The sequence below is a fragment of the Nicotiana sylvestris genome, chromosome 6 (assembly GCF_000393655.2).
Source record: "Nicotiana sylvestris chromosome 6, ASM39365v2, whole genome shotgun sequence".
In the NCBI taxonomy this organism is placed as follows: Eukaryota; Viridiplantae; Streptophyta; class Magnoliopsida; order Solanales; family Solanaceae; genus Nicotiana; species Nicotiana sylvestris.
The window spans coordinates 104,408,395-104,427,520 of NC_091062.1; the positions used below are offsets into that span (position 1 = coordinate 104,408,395).

The following is a 19,126-nucleotide window of genomic DNA, read 5'->3' on the forward strand; positions in this document are numbered from 1 at the left end:
AATTTACTATCTTTTTTCATGACCGTGCGGATAACTTGACTAGTTTGTAAAATTTACACAACATTAAATGATGCAAATTGGAATCCTTCTAACACACTAATAAGAAAAGTACCAACATAAAAATTGAGGTCTCGTAGATCGACCTCAAATTGACAATAGCCACTTGGTAAAGACTTCATTCGCTTATTTCATTGAATATGTCAAGAATTCTACAGATATTAAAGGATTTTTTTGTCATATCCTTACTTTGGAAAGGAATAAAGTGATCTAGCTACTATCTTAGTTTAGTACGTAGAATAAACTAGATTAACTTGATCATTCTCTAATGATGGAAATCACCAATTGCGATTAGTAGCAATGGGTATTCCACAAGGTGCGTAGTAGGTGTAACTACGAAAACAATATCGCTACTGTATTTAATTAACCCTTTACCGGAATGAATAACTAATGACACCAAAAAGGAAAAAGAACTCACACTTACAACCTCGCAAAACACTAGGGCTTTAACTAAATTTCAATCCAAGTTGCTTTATTACAAAGAAAGAGTAAGTACTATGTTGATTACAGTAGGCCATCACTAAGTGCAGACTCTAGCGGTGTGTACCCAACAAGGTACGTAGTTGGTGTAACTAAAAAATAGTACTAAATGAATAAATAGCTACTGTATTTAGTCATTCGTCCTAATAAATTTACTAATTACACCAAAAAAAACAAAAAACATACTACCTCGTAAAGCACTAGTATTAATCTTGGGGTTCTCCTAAATTTTTATTCAAAATTGCTTTATTACAAAGAAATGGTTATAAGTAGTGTGTTGATCACATCGCAAATTTAACGGTACGACCTAATGTCTTATCATTCTTCTCTTGCGTGGAAGAAAGGTGTGGGCCAAACGTCACACTTTAGATTTTGTTTTTTGACAATATTTTAACTAGGTACAGTCCTACATGAAAATGATGAATTAGCATGAAGATGAATATGACCTGGGAAGAGAAGAGTAAAGAGCTATTATCTTGGTCAGCAAGCTATTAACAGTTGAATTTCGATCCACACTGATTTTATAAATTATAACTAAATTATGCAAAATCGCTAGAAAACCCTTCAAGATGGACAACTTAAGGAGTTTAATTAACTTTTAGTTTTACACTAGTAGTGTCACTTAAAAGATACTACATGTGAATTACACTGATATTATAAATATTTTTCATATTGTCACTGTATATAATGAACTTCGAAATATGTAAGATATCATGGGTATTCTTGGTCAGAACATTTAGTTATGAGTAGATAAGGATTTACTGAATAAAATAGACTTTAGCGACACTCTTATCAATTGGTGGTATATCTCTTTCCTAGTGATTGTTTTTTTTTTTCCTTTGGCTGCAGGTTTTGCTTCACACTACTGGGAATTTAGACAACTATTAGTACCTAATTATTAACCAAACAATATCGTCTAAACATGTCTATATAAGCATATCTCATAGGCTCCTCAAATATCATTCCGTGCAAAGAAATCATATAGTTTCACAGTACATCTCTCTTAATTACTTTCCAAATATAGAAAGTTACAAAGCAAAAGAGAGGAAACATGAGCGCTTCTATTTTTTCACCACGATCAATTTTACTTACTATTTTCTGCTTCACGTGTAGCATTTTTCTATTTCCAGAGTTTGTCACTGCTGGTGTTACAAGGCATTACAAGTTTGATGTAGGTTTCTTTAGCTTAATTATAACGTTGTAACTCTTAAAATTAATTAAATAATCAATTCATGTAAACTGTTTTTCGATCAATTCTTTGTGTTTGATGTTTGCAGATAAGATTGAAAAATGTGACTAGGCTATGCCAAACAAAGACAATTGTGACTGTGAATGGGAAATTCCCAGGGCCTCGTGTTGTTGCTAGGGAAGGTGATCGTGTCGTGGTTAAAGTTATTAATCACGTCTCCAACAATGTTAGCTTCCATTGGTATGAATTCTTAGCTTCCAACATTTTTATTGGTACACTACTTTCAATTGGATAATAATTAAATTAGCTACTAATATCCAGTATCCACGGACGAATCTAGGATCCAGAGAATCAGTTTGTTCAAATGAATGTGATATTTTATGAAATTATCTGTACACATTTTTTTACATATACACGTATAGCACAGTGGAGGGAGCCTTGGCGTAACTGGTAAAGTTGCTGTCATGTGACTCGAAGGTCACAGGTTCGAGCCGTGGAAACAGTCTCTTGCAGAAATGCAGGTAAGACTGCGTATAATAGACCCTTGTGGTCCGGCCCTTTCCCGGACCCCGCGCATAGCGGAAGTTTAGTGCACCGGGCTGACTTGCCCTTTATACGCATATAGCATAATTCAAACCAAAAGTAACAGATAGAGCTAAATTTTCAGAACTCGCCCTATGCAATTGTGGCCAGTGTTACAGCAACGTATAATAATTGTGTCCAAACAGGCATGGAATTCGACAAATCCAAAGTGGCTGGGCAGACGGACCAGCATATATCACCCAATGCCCGATACAAACTGGCCAAAGTTATGTCTACAACTTCACTATTACTGGCCAAAGAGGAACTCTATGGTGGCATGCTCATATTTCATGGATGAGAGCTACACTCTATGGACCTCTTATCATTTATCCCAAGCATAATACTTCTTATCCATTTGCCAAACCCCACAAAGAAGTTCCCATCATTTTTGGTAACATCAAATATATGTCACTCTTTATTATATATAATTGAGTTTAAGTTGTATGCTCGACAGTGCAAAAATATTTTTTGCAGGTGAGTGGTGGAATGCTAATACCGAGGCCGTGATTAATCAATCACTTGTAACTGGAGCTGGACCTAATGTCTCTGATTCATACACTATTAATGGTCTTCCTGGACCATTATACAATTGTTCTGCAAAGGGTACGTACTAGCTTTTATCGGCCAGAAGTTGATACGTTTTAACTTTTATATACTGACAGTAAGCTAACTGAAGACATGTCTTTATGTTGCATTTTGCAGATACATTTAAGCTAAAGGTAAAGCCTGGGAAGACATATATGCTTCGTATAATCAATGCTGCACTCAATGACGACCTTTTCTTCAGTATAGCAAATCATTCAATGACAGTCGTGGAAGCCGATGCAGTTTATGTCAAACCTTTTGAAACAGATATCATTCTCATTGCACCTGGACAAACTACAAATGTCCTTCTTAAAACACATCCTAATCCCCAACAAACGACTTTTTTGATGGCAGCCAGACCATATTTCACTGGCCAAGGCACATTTGATAATTCCACAATTGCTGGAATTCTTATGTATGATAATTTATCTGCAAGTATTAGTTCATCATCTAACACTTCAATTAAAAATCTTCCAATCCCAACTCTTCCACCAATTAATTCCACTTCATTTGTAGCCAATTTTAGTAATAAGTTTCGATCTTTGGCTAATACTCAATTCCCTGCTAACGTGCCACAGAAAGTTGACAAACAATTTTTCTTTACAGTAGGCCTTGGAAGTAACCCGTGCCCAAAAAACCAAACTTGTCAAGGTCCAAATAATTCCTCAAAATTTTCTGCTTCTGTTAATAACGTTTCTATGATTCTGCCAACCACAGCACTACTTCAATCCTACTTCTTCAAAAAATCCAATGGCGTATACACTAGTAATTTTCCAAGTGTCCCTCTTGTGCCCTTCAATTACACTGGAACTCCTCCAAATAATACTCATGTTTCTAATGGCACAAAAGTTGTGGTGCTTCCGTTCAATACTTCAGTGGAATTGGTAATGCAGGACACTAGCATTTTAGGAGCTGAAAGTCATCCTCTTCATCTTCATGGCTATAATTTCTATGTGGTTGGTCAAGGTTTTGGTAATTTTGATCCTAAAAAAGACCCTGCTAATTATAATCTTGTTGATCCGGTTGAAAGAAACACCATTGGCGTTCCATCTGGTGGATGGGTAGCCATTCATTTTCTTGCTGACAATCCAGGTGAGCATCATTCCTACTTTCCTAGTTAATAAACTCAACTTTGAAATGAAAAATTCCGATCGAGTTTAATTATATGGATTAATGGTATAAAAACTATTCACATAATCATGTTATTTGATAAGACAATTATAAGAAAAATTCTAAAAATGGTAACTAGCGTGCTATCACAAGTTAAAATTACACTTGTCTAAAAGAAAATTCATATTATTAACTAATGCTTACGTTAGGTTAGACTATCTTCATAACACTGCTTGGGATGCGGTCCTTTATTGGATCATATGTACATGAGTACGGGGATGCCTTGAATGCCAGGCTATATCCTTTTTAATATGTGATCGAGTTTAACTTTTGTAATAGTAAAGAATTGATCATCTAAAAGATACTCTCGAATAAATTTAAGATTAGTAACATGAAAAATATGACAGGTTATCTATTAAAATATATGCCGGTAGTAGTTATAAAATTTCATAAAAGGTTAAATCCATTTGATTATGTACTTTTTTTTTTCATGTGTATGAACAGGAGTATGGTTTATGCACTGTCACTTTGAGGTGCATCTGAGTTGGGGTTTGAGGATGGCTTGGCTGGTGTTAGATGGAGAGCTTCCAAACCAAAAGTTGCCACCGCCGCCGGCTGATCTTCCCAAGTGTTAGACGCTCTGCTTCAATTAATTCCTCCTCCAGCGTTACGTTGTTCTTCTCTCAATAATTTATACGTCTGTTTTAATTTGTTTTTTCTGCATGTGCACTTGTGTGCTGAGTTTTATTGTTTGAGGTTTTTCATATAAGAATCGTCTACGTACGAAATGTGAAACGATGAGGAGTGAAGGAGATTTTGTTTATGTTTTTTTCTCGGAAACACTTTTACCCGGTGAATCAATAAAACATATTTCTTTTTAAAGTTTTTGTTAGCATTATATTCTATAAGACATGGCCTAAATTTGTCCATGGCTAATTTTGGAGTCAATGCAAACTTGGAGCCAAAGAATAAAAGTATTTTCTTTTATTCGTTTTTTCTTTACTCGGAGAGCAAAAACTTTGCCCTATAAATATGAGTCATCTTACTTCATTTGAATTATCCCATATTTTAATTAGAAACTCATTTTTAGTATTCGAGTAATAGAGAGTCTTGTTATATTCCGTAGAGTTAGTGTTGAGAAACACTTTGAGTGAACCTCTTCTTTGCTAGTGATTGTAGCGAGGATATATTTTGGGATAATTAGAGTTTCAATTCTAATTTTGTACTCTCTTTTGTGTACCGGTTGTTATAGTGAAATTGCTTCTCTCTGCTTGACTGAACCGCGTTAAATTTTGTGCCTTCTTTATCTTCTTTAATTAATATTATTATCAACTTGTATTGTATTTGTTATTGTCATTATAAAATTGTTTGGCTAAATTTCGCCCGATCCTAACATATTCCCTAAATTTTTTTGTTAACATTTCCTTAAAGCCTGCTGCATGCACTCCAACATTTGTCAACTTATTGACAAGTTCCTCTGTTTTGACTTTCTCTTCTTCTGGTTCTTTAACGAAGATCCATATCATGTAACAAAAAATAAATACTACTTTAAATTAATCATTTTAGACAAACACCTAAATTTGCTATGCACCTAAATTTTTAGCAATCATGCCTCATTGATATGTCAAATAACGGGCAAGTGTTTGGAACACAAATACAATAGCAGTCGTTGATCAGCCACTCCAAAGTCCAAATTTGGCGGTGGCCCGAACAGGATCGACTCTACTGTCAATGATGACTCGAACAATTGCTCAAGATAGTAAGTACCAATTATTCTTTGCTATGATAGAAGCATAATTCCAGTAAATCATCATGAAAACTCTACGTACAACTCAGTTTTTTATGTGAAGAGTGTTTGGATATTTAGTTTCATTTGTCTAGCTCATAATTGGAAGTTTAACAAATAGGATCAGTGCAGGAACGACCTCTGTGTACAACATGTATGACTACAGGGCTCCAGGTTGGCTCTTGAACATTAGCTGATTTGACAAGACTAGTCTTATTATCTAAACTTGAAGGAAGTACATAGTGGTACCCCATTTTTAGCTTTTAGATGAACCTGTCAAACATTTCTCTGTATCCTGCTTCCACTACTAACAAGTAATACACCAAGTCCTTTCTTCTTATTTTCTGATAAAGCGGTACTGTCTTGGTTATCTTGTGCTTTCCGTAATTATGCTATTAAATTTTCCCTCCGTTTATTTTTACTTGGCATGTATACTAAAAATAAGTTTTTTTTTTACTTGTTACTTTACGCATATCAAGAGGAGATAATTTTTTTTCTCTGTTATACCCACAGTATTTATTACTCATTTCAAAATATTTTCTCAAATCCAATCAAATATGCATCAATTAATATGAGCATCATAGTAAAAATTATGCACTTCATTTATTATTTTTTAATTGATGTAAAAAGTCAAAACGTGTCAAGTAAAAGTGAACGGAGGAAGTATCTGTTATATTTCACCATTATAGCTATTAATATAATATCTCCACCAAGGATTATGTGATGAAAAAAAAAATCATCTAGCTAGCATTTGTTTGCCTCAACTAGAAACTCTAATTGCCCATAATATTTATTCACTTCATTGACTATTAAACCATACCTTTCGGTGCTGATAGGTGACCTCTTATTTTGGACGGTAGGCTTAGGTCTCATTTGTTTTTATTAAGATTAAGACGTCTGAATCTGAATACACATCTGAATATGAAAATGTGTATTAAGATTCAGACATCTGAATTTGAATACACAACTGAATAATTAATATGTTGTCTCTGGATCTGAACACTGAATGATTAAGACTGTTTGTTTTTAGTATCTGAATATGTGCAATTTATCTATATTTAAACATAGCATATATAAAATTCAAATAAAATAGTTAATTAACATTATTTCAAATTCTAATGTTTAAGCATTAAAAACATATTTCTAATAACAAAAATATAAAACTATCAAGCATTTCCTCTTCCTTGCATTAGCTGAAGTGCAAGTTCTTCATGCATATTGTTGATAAATTGCGAATTTTCAGTTGTCCAGCTAGGTCCATTTGTTTCATCCAATACTTGTTCGTGTTCTCCTTCTTCCTCAAATATTACTTGAGGTGAATCATATTGATTAAACAAGTCATCATTTAGTCGCTCTTTTCTGATAAAATTATGAACTGCAAAATATGCAATAACAACATCTCTTTGGACATCAGTAGAATATGGAGCCATCTTGTCCAATATTGAGAATCTTGCTTTTAAAACTCCATAAGCACGTTCAATAACATTTCTGAGTTGTGCATGAGCATGGTTAAACTTTTCCTCCTTATTTATGGCTCGTCTACGATGATAATCTCCTAACCAATATCGAATATTATGATGGTGCTAGAAATCCTCGAGTATTAGGATATGTCGCATCACATAAATAGTACTTATCTGTCATCAAAAGAAAAGGTTAATTGCATATAATAAACACCTAACTTATTATTTCAGAATAGTTTAATAAGTTGTATCACTTACTATAAGGAGGAAATGGAAAGCCATTATCTGGATTAGATGTTATCTCTATTAGAACACGTGCATCATGTGCTACCCCTTTCCATTCAGCATAAACATAAGTGAAGACCATGTTAAAATCACATATAGCTAAAACATTCTGATAACATTTACCCTTTCCTCTTCCTCTATAAATAATTTGTTGATTAGCTGGAATAACTGTATGTACTAATGTCCCATCGAGTGCGCCTATTGCTCCCTGCAAATAAAAATAATAATTTTATGTTAATAGTTATGAATTTTTTTCTTACGAAGTTATAGAATAATTTTATGGCACATACTACCTTAAAAAAAATTCGTAAGTTTTTATGAGCACCAGACATTTGTGTGTTTGAATCAGATTTTGTAGATGATATCATCTCTTTTGCAAATAACATCATTGCTTCAAGAACATCATGAAAATATTTGTGAACCGTTTGTGAAGAATGTTGAAATCTTCTCTTCATAACCACAAAACACTCATTATGACATATAATGGTCAGATATATTGCTATCTTTTCTTCGACGGAAATATGTTTGCTATCTATGAGCCATCCTTTATGTCTAAAATGCTGACATAGCCGAACATATGCATCACGAGACATGCACATCAATTCTAAACACTGTCGACTAGAGCCGGACAATAATTCTTGTGTGTACTTTCACCAGAAAAAGATGATGTTAAATCTTTATTTCTTTGAATATTCTTGAGTTTAAAATGATTTTTACACCAATACAAGCTCATCAACGCTAATACTTGATCCTCAATGTCCATGTCTAAACTGTTGTAACAAAGAGAATGTGTAATACACAATAATAAGTATACCACATTATGTATTTGAAAAATATAAAAAGTTACATGACCAAAATAAATTAATTAGTAAAACAATACCATGCACATCAAACATAATTCAAATAAGACATTTCAAATAGGTATATCACAGATTAAAAATGTTTCACGAGCATAATATTTTATTAAAAAATTAAATAAGCAAAATCGATAATAGTTGGAAAAAACAAAGAAGGTTCCATAGTATTAACGTCTAATTAATAATCTAGCTAATTAGAAAAATCAAATAAGCCCCATTTTTTTCCCCATGGCCTTAATCCAATTCTCTAATTTGTCAATCTCGGTAATGTTTATCCATGCTTTCCTGTAGCTGTCACCTTCGCAAAGTATACTAACAGTTGCATTGTATAATGGTTCTTCCCATCCAAGTTCTTCTAGTTTTACCATACACTCTTCAACGTCAGGCCCGCTATTTTTTTAACCAATAACTCTAATGCAATACTTATCTTCTCTTCAATGTCCAATTGAGACGATGCGGATTTTTTTTCTTTCCCAAAGGTTTCTTTTCAATTGGAACTGAAGACTGAGATGGATAATCAGTAGGAGCTCCATCATTCTTATTACCAACTAGATCTTCGACGCTATCAAGTGTATCTACATCTATAGTAGTAGATATTGAAGATACACCAGGGCGGGGATATGTACAGCTTGGACTCCAACCATGAATTCATGTTGATGTAGAACCCTCAAAAGGTTTTGTACAAAGATCTGGGAATGGTAGAGGCGAAGTCTTCAATGCCTTTGCTTTTGGATGAGCCTATAATAAAGAGATTTTTAACATGCACGTCAAACTTTTTCCTTTATAGAAAAAAAAAAGGAAAAGTTGAATTACTTGATAATGAACTAACCTTTATGTACTCATCCCACTCACTATTAGACATTAGAATGGTATTGGTTGCTGGGTCATAAATATTGCCGGTCTTTTTGGTTATTGGCAACCAAGCTTGATACTTTTCTTTTAGATAATCATAATGATTCTTCATATGCTTTTGTGTGACACTAAAGCCATGAGTAGTCTCCAAAACTAGTTTAACTTTGTTCCATGAATCTGCCTTTAAACTACTTCCAAGTCTTCCGTTTAAGGATATTTCTTGAATACGACTTTCTAAAAAGGTTTTTACTACATCCATATTTTTCCAACTTGCTCTTGAATTTCCACTAGATTGTTCCATAGCTGAAATATAAAATAATAATGATTATTGAAAATGAACTGATGAGGCAAGAGTGCACTTTTAAACTATTACATGTTCATGTTATACATGGTCATGGTAGTATGATAAAGAACTGGAGGAGCAGGGCATGCAAGATGATAAATTTGATCAACCTCAACTAACAAGGGTTCTGTCACATTTACAAATGATAAAAGGGCAACGAAAAAGTTATGCTTCTGATAATACAGTTATATGAAGCAACATGTCTGTGAGGTTGCTCATGGGGCTACCTCAAGCCTAGAAAAAAATTCATAATGTCCCAATGTGTTTGAGCAATTGTGTTTTCAACATGAATAACACTTCATCAAGAGTTTAATCTGAACAAGTTTTAGCTCAAACGGAGCTTCTAAAATTCCTCTAGGCCTAAAAGTTAGACACTATTTCAGGCTACAAGACGTTAGCTTTCTGAATTACACCGTAAAAATACTTTACAAATTTATTTTACAAAACACTTAGTGAATAAGTTATATGTATATATTTGTTTTACAAATAATTTTCAGAAGATCCAACAAAAAAGTATTTCTGCAAAAGCTAGCAGCATACGGCCAAACTTGGCTTAAACCTTGGATAACCATCCGCGAAACAATTTAGAAGTTTAGAGCCAAAAAATTATACTTGAGATCTTGAAACTCATACAAGTATAATTTTTACAAAATAATAGGCAAGCTTATTGCGAAGTTCATAAAATAATAGCAAAATACTTTCTAAAGGTTAGAATCTTACCTGTTCAAGAGAAAAAGAATTGGATAGCCAATGATAAATGGAGAGTGAGAGAGAGAGGCGTGAAAGTTTATGCACGGAAGATGAAGAAGAAAGCGTGGAATTTGCTAAAATATAGCCTTATCGTTGAGTGAATAGTTGCGAAATTTGTTGCGGGAATAATTGGGAAAATCACATTTACCGTGTTTTTAAGAGTTTGGGCGCCATTAGGACTTTGTTGTGGGTCTGTTTCGGTCAGATGCATTCAGACTTATTAAGAGGTTTTAAAAGAGAAAAAACAAATAGACTTAATGGGCTGGATCTGAATAAGTAGGGTTAAGATCTAAAAGACAAACGCACTTAATAGGCTGGATCTGAACGATTAAGATTCAGACCTCCATTAAGTGCAAACAAATGAGGCCTTAGGCTAGTATCCCTATAAATATTCCTCTTCAATATTTGGGATTAAGGTCTAGGGACAATTCCATGGGTATTAGTTATTACTTTGGGACTAAGGTTTAAGTTTTATGATCACATATCATTAGTTTTCAAGATTTACTGACCCCTCTTTCCTTTGACCATTCATATTTGTGTCCTCTTCTATTGGATAGTTCCAATTACAGAAAAGAATTTTTTTATTGCAGAGACAGTAAGAGAAGCAGAAAATACAGCTTTCCAGACAACACCATGTGACATGGTTTTAACGGTATTCATCAATACAACTTAACCAAAATTTATAACACTTCCTCCGTCTCGATAATGTTTGACAGAACATATAGTTTAAAAAAAAATTAAATATGTGATACAGAATATATTGTGAATATTTACATGGTTATAAGTTATTTTATTAAAAGTAAAACAAGAAATTTAAATTTGAATTATTTTTAAATATAAAAAGTTATCATTCTTTTTGAGTCATATTAAAAAAAAAATGTATCACATAAATTGGAGAAGGAATATCATAGAAGTATTACACTTTCACGGAATCTGTTACTCTTGTACTTTCATTGCCTTCCCTGATTGAAGTTACATTGTTATCAAGGCAAAGATCGAAGACTTTTTCCGTTGATTCAACTGAATCCATTGTATTGGACGCAAATTATGTATATATATGGTAAGAAAATGTATATGTATTACAAGATCCAAAGACATCCTGAATTGAACTCACAGATCCTAAATCTTGAATTTATCTCTACTATGATCTATTCTTCTCGATATGATGGCAGAGAGAAACTTTTGTTGGTCACAAGACCAATATCCATCTCACAAATAAAGGGTAACTAATAAGGAGATCTTACTTGTGGAAATTTAACTCTGCCAATAGTAGTGAGTATCAGTAATTACGTAGTTTCAAGAATCTCCATGCTTGTTCCAGCGGACAAGCATTCCAATGCACCTCTTTACAATATAAAATTTTGACTTCTGTTCCTTAGCCAAATTACTACATTTTCGGGTGAAATTGGCACATTTTTGGGATGCACTTTTCGTAAGTCGAGACTTTGAAGAAGAACTACTCTTTTGTGAAGAACTCCTTGAGAGGGAAGATCTGTATGGATTCTTTTGTGATAAACTCCTAGGAAGAGGGGGATTTGAGCTTGGGCTCTTTTGTGAATAGCTCCTAAATAATGATGATTTTGAGGAGGAATACGAATGACAACATGGATCATCCTTTGATAATTTCCATTTCTCATCCATATAATAATACTCCATTTTGCTGACAGAATTTTTGGGGCTTTTTTCGTCGAAATTTATGATAATTCTTGTAGTGTATAATATATCGGAAAGAATATGGAGCGAAAAAGGAACGGGTAAAAATTAAATGTCTGTAATGTACTAAAGAAAAGGGGGAAATGGTTGATAACACTAGACAGAATGACAATGAAGAGTTGGCTTCTATTTATAGCAGTTTGAGACAATGGTGTAATTTCGGAAGGCTTTTAAATCTGAAATAGGTGTTTGACCAGTGTTTCTTAACATTGCACGTTAATGCTTACGTCTAATGTCTGCCATTTTTCCTAGCTGTAACATTTTTATATTCATTTAATGTGTCATATCTCATTTATGTTTTTTTGGATCAAGGTGGACAAGTCGAGTTAAACAATGGCTCGTAACTCAAAGACGCCCAACTGAAAATCATTTTCCTATGTCCGGACGAATTACCCGAGTTATATTTTCATGGTCTAAATTTGAGAATTTTAATCTCTGGTTTGGTTCTTGAACCTCTTTCTGGAGATCATAAGCATTTATGGAGATGCTGACTACTGTATGGTGCTCCATTCGACACTCTTTAACCTATCCCATATTGTGTTTACATTATTTTTATTTCTTTGAGAAGCAAAGACACACGCATAGTCATGAGGGAGTGTTTGATGGTAGATGGGAAGTGTGACAGAGGATTTGAATATTAGGTATATCCTATTAGTGGTGTTGAAATTCTACATTCATTTCACAAAATGGTCGGTAGGGGTTATTAATTATTCAAGATTTTGCAGTCTTTCACTTGTGTGATGGACAATTGGTCAATTACTGTGGTGATTTCTGTGTTCCTGCATTTCTGTGAGATGCTCTTTTTTTCCTATCAGAATCACTGTCACAAACTCTCTGCTACATTTCAGTAAACCATTTAAAGTGGAGTATCCAATGTTTAATACTAGCATAATACTTCTTCGATATTTGAACTAAGAATATTGCAAAATGTCAAAGACCTTTTAGTTTGCAACATATTTACTGGTGTGAATTTGTGCAGCTGATGGTTCACACTTAATATTTGGTTATAGCATGGTTGTTATGTTGCTATCAATGTTCAATCTTTAATCAATTGAGATTTACATGTTATTACATAATTTTTATACTGTCCAAAATGTGGTAAAAGTTTTAAGTACATAGAATTTATATTCTTTCCAAAATAAGGTAAAAGTTTTTATGTTAGAATTTCCTTTTGGTTGGAAGACCTAAACATGCCTAGCGATCAACGCTCGGGACTCGCCCAACAGTTCCTATACAAATCATGTGTTGAATTCATTAATTTTTACCGTTGACTCTTAAAATTCTTTAACAAATGAATGATTAAAGGTTTTTTTATCTATAGGAACATAAAAATCGTGAGTAATTCAAATAACGAACCATAGTATTACATATTTACTAATTGAAAACATCGTGAGAGTGAATATCATTTGAATATTTCTTCTAAAAATAGATGACCAAAATTGATATCTTTACTTGATAGATTTTTATGTCTTAGTTCTATGTCTCTCAAAACTATCATACATTTCTTATTTTACTATTTAAAAATAATTTTATATTTACTCATGAAGGAGTACTATTTTAAATTACAGTGTTGATAAAATTTATTGAGTATTAACTTTTAAAGAGGTAAAATATGCAATTTGATAATTTTTTTTAAGAAATTCTAATTTTTTATTGTTTAAAAGTTAAGAGGTTATAGTTAATTTATATTTCATAGTAACTTTAACAATATTGTATTCTTTATATTTGTAAAATATGCTAAATATTTTATTTTATATGTGTTTCTTTAATTCTTTTTAGTTTTTTTAAACTTTAATATATCTTTTTTATTTTTATCGTATTATAACGCTATATTATTAATTTATAAATTTAAAAAATTAAAGATACGTTAGGCTTACGCCCCGGGTCCCGAAACTTTCGCCTCGCTCCGTATTAAATAAAATGCACCACCTCACGCTCCCGCCTTTTAAAACACTGCAGAAGGTTACTTAATTATGGGACTTTTTCCAGGGAGAAATTCAAAAATAGTCAGATTTACAACTGGTCATTAAAAAATAGCCCAGTTTCAAAAGTAATCGAAATTTAGCCACTTTTCATGTAAAGATAAATCTGAGCGAAAACACTGTTCAAACCCCGAAAAATACGTCAGTATATTATACTGGAGTTCTAGGATAAGTATGCTTGAACTCCAGCATATTATACTAGAGTTCCAGGATAAGTATGCTGAAACTCCAGCATAATATGATGAAGTTCCAGCATAAGTACACTAGAACCCCAGCATAATATACTGGAGTTTGGAGCACCGGTGCTCTAGTTTCCAGTATATTATACTGGAGTCAGCAAAGTATACTGGTCCAGCATAATATGTTGGAGTTCATACAACAGGTGCACCAAACTCCAATATATTATGCTGGACCGGTCTCTGTTGCAGCAAAATAGTGGCTATTTTTCATTGACTTCGTAAACGCTGGCTATTTTTGAAAGACCAATCCAAAAACTGGTTATACCGTGTTATTTTGACCTTTTTCCATGGGTAAATTTATCAGTGGAAGCGGCCAATGTTCTTTCTTGCACATGCCCATATATGGCGCTGTAGTCAGAACTCAGAATCAATTTTCAAATTGTACAATAGTTCTGTATAGGCTCCTCGATTTGAAAACTTAATTACGCAGCTGAGCTTATCGCAAATTCCATAAACTCATGTATAGAATAATCATAAAAAGATTAAAATATCAAATATTGTCTTTGTTAAAATTGAAGTAATCAAGAAACATTTTTCCTCAAAATCAACTCAAAATGCGACCGAACGCTTCTTGACAATTAAATATTCAAGAAGATCCACAAAAACCCTTCGCTCATACGCTGCTTTGGCCCCCAATTAAAAAACAAGAAGGAAAATCAAGGCAAGTTGTTGCTCGTGAACGATTCGAAGTACTGTTTTACTTTCATGGAGATCAAATACATCCCAAGGAAGTATGCATCATCTAACATTCGAGAAGCACATTGCTTCAGCCGTAGAATCACATAGAAATGTGGTAGAAGAAAAAAAAGAAATACATAAAATTGTATCAATCAGGCTTTTTGTATTGCTTTTGTTGTTTTCTTTGTTGGATAACCTCGTGTTCATGTTAGTTTTATAAGCACCTAGTCTAATTCAATCAATATCCGTTACATTCCATTTGTACTAGTACTAAGAAACTTTGTTATCACTGTTTATGCTGATGAATTTAAAGTCCTTTGTCCGGAAATTTGAACTTCTGCTCTCCCATAACCTTTCTCCTAAATTACACCCCCTAAGCACCTTATATGATGATTTAATTAAAGAAGCAATTTAAGTGCACATAACCTAATTATAAGTTTTACAATAATGGTTAAAAAATTTCTAAATAACAAACTTAGGAACTTCTTTCAGGCAATTTCAACTCAATTTAGAGTAAATAATGATATTCGGCTTAAAATATGTATATTTATATGCATACTGCCACGTATTTTACTCATGTTTCATGAACTTTTGGATGTGAAATATAATGATTTATTCTAATTCGGGGTATTTGTATGTGTAGGAGTCACCCAGATGCAATATGGGACTAAAGTGCACGAATTGAAGCACAAAGAGAACAAAAGAAGAAAAGGGCGAAGTGTAGCGCCCAGGCCAGCGCCCCGCACTACCTGAGGCGCAACTTACAGATGCACAAAAATTTCCAACGCCCAGTGCTACCCAGGGCGCTGGGTGACGGGAAGTCTCCTATTTCGCGTGGGACAGGGTTATTTCGGCCCTGCATACCCTCAAATCGTATAAAAAGAAGTCTAAACCTATTTGGGAGGGGGAAGACGCTACTTTGAGAAAAAAAATACAAGCACACGGAGCCGCCGTGGAGGCCGGATTTTATCTTTTCTACCACCAAACATAGTAATTTTTATTGTTCTTTGTATGATTTGTTGTTTGGATACCATGTCTATGTGGAGCTAAACTTCACATGCTAGGATGGTGGTTCTTTCATGAGTATTGTTATTTGGATATTGATTTTGATTTCTTAGTTTATCGTATTTATTTATTTATTCAATCTTGAGCTTAATTATTTCATTGTTTGATCACCAATTGAATATTATCTACAGATCTAGAATTGAACTCGAAAGTTGAAATTCTAAATTGCATATAGGATTGAGTAGGTCAAGTTCTTGAACTCGGGCAACGGATTCGCGGTTAGAATAGACATATACTAATTGCCTGCTTGGTTATTATAGGGGAATTATAAATGCATTCTTGTTGATTCTAACCCTATAGACATATAAGTATTTGGTTAGCTTGAATAGGCGAGTAGGAGATCGACAGATTCTTATGAGCAATATTAACCCCGTCAACAAATAAATCAGATAAAGTAATTAGTCAATTCACTTAAAGAATATAATAGGATTGTTAGATATCCCATAACCCCAGATCGTTTTTACTACATTGATATCATAAAAATCTTCTCTACTTTTGTTCAGAGTTTCACTATTTATTTTTCTTTATTTTAATTAGTTTAGAATCAATTACTTCTAGGTTTAATTCTTGTTTAGATAATTAAGATAGTGTAATGTTGTTAATAGTTGAACAAGTCCTCGTGGGTTCGACATCAAACTTTTAGTCACTTTATTACTTGACGATCGCGTATACTTGCGTGTGCATTTGGCTGCAACAAGTTTTTGGCGCCATTATGGAGGACTTAAAATTAACTGTTTTTCTAGATTAGACTTTTACTTATTGTCTTTTCAAGTTTTTATTTTTAATTTAGTTTAATATTACTTATTTTTACATGACATCTTTAAATGAAAAGTGGTGATATGATAAGTATTCTTATTTTTGTGATCGTTGTCCATATTGTAAAGGGTCCCATTTGTGGCAATAATGCAAATATATTCCCAGTAGCAAGTTGTGTGCATCATCTCAATCCTGTACTATTTGCAGTGGCTACTAGAATGATTGTCTCCTACCACAATCTATTCTTATGATGATTCTAATAATGTTTGTGAGTTTGATAGGAGTAACAAAATGGAAGATGTGGAACATGATGCTCGTATGGATATGTCCTTGCAGTTATTAGAGGATTTTGGTGGTCTTCGTGAGAAAATTACTGATTGGATGAAAACTTAATAGAAGAAAGAGCTGAATTGCGACAAAAAATCGAACAATTTGGCATTGTTATTCACGCTTTGGAGGCTCAATTGAGTGCAAAGGTTGATGTGTCTAACGCCCAACAAAATAGTTGTGTGGTGTGAAGCTGAAAAGGAGCTTATACGCCAAATTGAGGAGCTAAAAGTGGAGAAGCAATTATTCGATCATATTTTTATTGATGATGTCCATGTTGAAAAAATATACTAGATTCATTTGAGGAAGTAGATAATGTTTCACTTGAAGACTCTAGTGTGTGTATATATGAGGATATAAATAATGATACATCTCCAGAGTTTGGGCGTGTTGGTCCTCATTCTAAATATTTTTTGACATTTTATTTGGATGACGACATGGAAATCGAGTCATCTGAGCCTTTGAGGAGTCAACGGGTGAGGAACAAGGTGCTTACATTCTTGAATTTATTGTGCCACAAAGACAAAATTACATACCTCAGTTGAAAGTTAAGAAGTGCAAAATATTATATTGGTTATTTGGCACAACTAGATTTGTACCTCCACCCCGGGAGCATAGCAAAAAGCTTGAAGCCAAATTGGGGGCTCATTAACCCAACCCATGATAGCATGTATTATCAACTACCAGTTTAGATCTACCTCACATGGACACATAGATGAACTCTAATACGATATGACCAAAAAAGAAACTAAAATTTTAAAAATTAAACTAACACAAAAATTAAACATGAAATGAAGCATACTAGATAGAGTGAGTGCACTGAGTGTATAAGCACATGTGGTTGTGTGCGGGGACAATGAAAATCTCTCAAAAATCTTGTAGAGTAACAGATATTTTTAAGAGAGAGAAAAGTGTAAAATGAACTTAAGTTTTCTGTTTATAATAAAAATGTGATGACCCAAAAGGTCATCTCTTGCTTTAGAAGTCAAATCTGTGTTCTGAGGCCTTAAAAACTTTTTTTTGTCTCACTTCAATTTATGTGAACAGTCCGGATATATATCCGGAAAACCTTTATGTGAAAATTTGAGAAAAATGCTAATTTTGCCTTTAAAATTTAATTAAGTTGACTTCGATTAATATTTTGGGTAAACGGATCCGGACCCATGATTTGATGGTCTCGTAGGATCTGTAGTAAAATATGAGACTTAGGCGTATGCCCGAAATCGAATTTCGAGGTCCCTAGCCCGAGAAAAGAATTTTTAAAGAAAATTATTTGCTGGAAAATATAAGGACTTTTGGAAATAAAATGGTGTGTGATCTTGATGGTATCAGGCCCGTATTTTGGTTCCGAAGCCTGATACATGTTTAAAATAATATTTAAGTCGAATCTGTAAAATTTGGTAAGAATCAGAGTTGATTTGATATAAATCGGACCCTTGGTTGAGAAAATAGAAATTTTGAACTATCTTATGAATTTCATGAGTTTTGGTGGTAATTCGTTGTTTAAGATGTTATTTTGGCGATTTGATTGCACGAGCAAGTCTGTATGATATTTTTAGACTTGTGTGCATGTTTGGTTTGGAGCCCCGAGGGCTCAGGTGAGTTTTGGATAGGCCACATAATGTTTTGGAATTTAGGAAAAATTGGCTATTGCATCTGGTATTGTTGCAGGCTCTGATCTCTCAATTGCAAGGTCAGGCTTCGCAATTGCGAGCCTAATAGTCTTGGCAATTGCGAGGGCTTTATCGCAATTGCGAAGAAGCCCAGGCCTGCCTTGTTCGCATTTGCGAACCTCTCTTCGCAATTGCGAAGTCATCAGGGAGGGGCCAGTCATCGCAATTGCGACAAAAAGCTCGCAATTGCGAGAGGAGCAGACATGCAGCTGTTTCGCAATTGCGAATCCTGTCTCGCATTTGCGAGCTTCGCAATTGCGACATCTGCACCTGATCAAAACATCTTTTTTAGACGGGATTTTCACTTCATTCTTCAAAATTTCAAAACCTAAACTCCTAAGGGCGATTTTTCTAGAG

General features: G+C 33.8%; 2 protein-coding genes and 1 long non-coding RNA gene across 3 annotated transcripts; 1 reads left to right on the top strand and 2 right to left on the bottom strand.

Moving 5' to 3' along the window:
• Nucleotides 1–1,519: 1,519 nt before the first annotated feature.
• LOC104242655 (laccase-2-like) lies at nt 1,520–4,885 on the top strand. Its single transcript, XM_009797722.2, has 6 exons — nt 1,520–1,708; nt 1,815–1,966; nt 2,455–2,699; nt 2,783–2,911; nt 3,011–3,985; nt 4,508–4,885. Exons 1-6 carry the CDS (start codon nt 1,589–1,591, stop codon nt 4,636–4,638), a joined length of 1,752 nt encoding a protein of 583 aa, XP_009796024.1. The 5' UTR covers nt 1,520–1,588; the 3' UTR covers nt 4,639–4,885.
• A 2,070-nt stretch (nt 4,886–6,955) lies between these two features.
• Nucleotides 6,956–8,297, bottom strand: LOC104242659 (uncharacterized). Its single transcript, XM_070148902.1, has 3 exons — nt 8,280–8,297; nt 7,508–7,742; nt 6,956–7,344 (listed from the first exon to the last, which is right to left on the bottom strand). Exons 1-3 carry the CDS (start codon nt 8,295–8,297, stop codon nt 6,956–6,958), a joined length of 642 nt encoding a protein of 213 aa, XP_070005003.1.
• Nucleotides 8,298–8,465: 168 nt separating this feature from the next.
• LOC104242656 (uncharacterized) lies at nt 8,466–10,391 on the bottom strand. Its single transcript, XR_715052.2, has 3 exons — nt 10,307–10,391; nt 9,221–9,546; nt 8,466–9,129 (listed from the first exon to the last, which is right to left on the bottom strand). It is a non-coding gene; the product is annotated as an uncharacterized lncRNA (long non-coding RNA).
• Nucleotides 10,392–19,126: the final 8,735 nt, after the last annotated feature.